Source organism: Myotis brandtii, unplaced genomic scaffold (assembly GCF_000412655.1).
Source record: "Myotis brandtii unplaced genomic scaffold, ASM41265v1 scaffold103, whole genome shotgun sequence".
Lineage (NCBI taxonomy): Eukaryota > Metazoa > Chordata > Mammalia > Chiroptera > Vespertilionidae > Myotis > Myotis brandtii.
The window spans coordinates 2,812,276-2,815,104 of NW_005353460.1; the positions used below are offsets into that span (position 1 = coordinate 2,812,276).

The window sequence follows — 2,829 nt, forward strand, 5'->3', positions numbered from 1 at the left end:
TCTCTCTCTCTCTCTCTCTCTCTCTCTCTCTCTCTCTCTCTCTTTTATGTACCTATCCACTTTTCCCAACAGCATTTATTAAAGAGACTGTCTTTAGTCCATTGTATGCTCTTGCCTCCTTGGTCAAATATTAATCAACCATAAAGTTGTGGGTTGATTTCTTGGCTCTCTGTTGTGTTCCATTGGTCTATACGTCTGTTCTTATGCCAATACCAGGCTATTTTGATTATAATGGCCTTGTAGTATAGTTTGATCGCTGTATTGGGATCCCATCAAGGTTTTTTTGTTTTTGTTTTTGTTTTTGTTTTCAAGATCCTGTGGCTTTTTGGTGTCTATTTTGGTTCTAGATAGAATTTTAAAATATTTTTTCTAGTTCTGTCATATATGTCATTGGTATTTTAATAGGAATTGTATTGAAGCTATAGATTGGTTTAGATAGTATGGGCATTTTAATGATGTTAATTCTTCCAATCCAGGAATATGGACTATGCTTACACTTGTTTGTATCTTCCTTAATTTCTTTCTTCAATGTCATATAGTTCCCTGAGTAGAGACCTTTTACCTCCTTCCTAGGTAAAATTCATTCCTAGGTTACCTTGTTATTTTTTGATGCAATAATAAATGTGGTTGTTTTCTTAGTTTCTCTTTTTGGCAGTTTATCATTGGGGTCTAAACATGCCAAGGATCTCGGTGTGTTGATTTTGTATCCTGCAACTTTGCTAAGTTCATTTATTAGATCTAGTAGCTTTTTAGTGGAGTCTTTAGAGTTCCCTATATATTACAATGTCATGTCTTCTGCATACAGTGACAGTTTTAATTCCTTCTTTCCAATTTGGATGCCTTTATTTTTTCTTCTTGGCTGATCATTATGACTGGGACTTTCAGTACTCTGTTGAGCAAATTGGATCCAGCAATACATTAAAAAAATCATAGACCTGATCACGTGTGATTTATTCCAGGGATGTAAGATTGGTACAATATATACAAATCAATAAGATACATCACATAAACAAAATAAAAATCCCATGATCATATCAATAGATGCAGAGAAAGCATTCAATAGGGGGTATAGGGGGATCTTATCTCAATGTAATAAAGACCATGTATGAAAAAGATACAACCAACATTATGGGCTAAAACTAAAAGCATTTCCCTTAAACCATGAAAAAGATAATGATGTCCACTTTCACCACTCTTATTTAAAAAATTCGTATGTTTTATAAATACTTTGGTGGGGATAAGCAGGTTTACAGTTGTGTGTATGCAAAACAAAGTAGACTACAGGAGTGTGTAAGTAATATAAATAATCATAATTTGCATGTCTTTTCCCACTGTAAACCTACTTTTACCCTCTTCTGTACATATAAATTTTGTGCATTGTTTTGTACCAACAACAATTGCTCAACTCTGCATTTCCTCATTTTCATTGTTGATGCTTGTTTTTAAAATTTTAGTTTTGCCTTTCTGGAAAGTGCACGTTTGCTGCTAATCACAAAAACCTTGCATCCTGTAATGCTTCAAAACTGTGCAATGGACATGGCGTAAGTAATGGCTACTTTATTGTTATATATAGTTATTTTTTAATTCATGTTAACATTTTAAGGATAACAATGAGATTCACAATTATTTGATGTGGAAATTTCTTATGAAAAGTTGCAGTCAAATAAGGAAACCCATTTTTAATTTTTATACATATGGACATGAATTATGTGTTTAATCAGATTTTTCCAGGTCTCCTGAGTTAGTAACCTTTGAACTCTGTACAAAATGCTATATAAAGCATAATGTGTTATTCTAATATTAGATCAAGATTGTAAAATTTTGGGAATAGATTTATTAAAGATAATACATACAATTATTTATACGTATAAAATTGTTTATAATTGAGTGTATGCTATAATATCTGTCAACCATACACAATATATTTTTATTACACATAATACTTATCCTATCTAATAAAAGAGAAACATGCAAATTGACCATACCCCCGAATGCTTCCCATTGGCTAATCAGCAGGATATGCAAATTAACTGCCAACCAAGATGGCGGCCGGCAGCCAGGCAGCTGAAGTGAACAGGAGGCTTGCTTGCTCCAGTGATGGAGGAAGCCAAGGTTCCCCGCCTGCCGCCGCCCAGCTCTGAGACCCCCACCCTGAAGAGGGTGTGACCAGCTGCAAACAGCCATCACCCAGTCATCCAGACTGGCCAGGCACCCCAGTGAGGACCCCACCATAAAGGGGGTGCGGGCAGCATAAAAACAGCCATCAGCCCATCATCCAGGCTGGCCTGGCACCCAAGCAGGACCCCCACCCTGATCCGGGACACCCTTCAGGGCAAACCAGCCAGCCCCCACCCGTGCACCAGGCCTCTATCTCTATCCTATACTACAGGCAGGGCGGGACAGCGCGAGCTGCCATCTGGGCCCCATGTGCAGCCCTGGGCTGCGGGCATAAGCATCGCCCCCAGCCAGGACCCCTATGTGCCACCTGAGCCCCCAGCCGGGACCCCCATGCCGCCTAAGCCCCGCACTGCTAAGCCCCGCCCCCAGCTGGGATTCTATGACTATTGGACAGCAGGAAAGTGCTGCTGGGCCCTGGGTCGCTGTGGTGATCCGGCCATTGGTAAGTAGAAAAGTGCGGCCTGTAGGCAGCCCCCAGCTGCGTCTGATCCGGAAGCAGGAAATCCTGGCCTGTGGGCAGTCCCAGCTGGGCCTGCTCCCCCATCGCCATGGCAATCCTGGAGCAGGAAAGCCTGGCTTGCAAGCAGCACCCCCATCCTGGCCATAGCTCAAGGGAGAGTACAACATGCAGTGGAGGCCAGGAGCCTGAGA

The 2,829-nt window shown here is 41.0% G+C and overlaps 1 protein-coding gene across 1 annotated transcript in view; it reads left to right on the plus strand.

Annotated features, from left to right (window-relative positions):
* LOC102251637 (disintegrin and metalloproteinase domain-containing protein 18-like) overlaps positions 1 to 2,829 on the plus strand; it is a 91,486-nt gene that overhangs the window by 86,577 nt on the left and 2,080 nt on the right. The window contains exon 13 of the mRNA XM_014536896.1: positions 1,455 to 1,541. Within this exon, the coding sequence (XP_014392382.1) occupies positions 1,455 to 1,541 (87 nt within the window). The remainder of the gene's footprint in view (positions 1 to 1,454; positions 1,542 to 2,829) is intronic.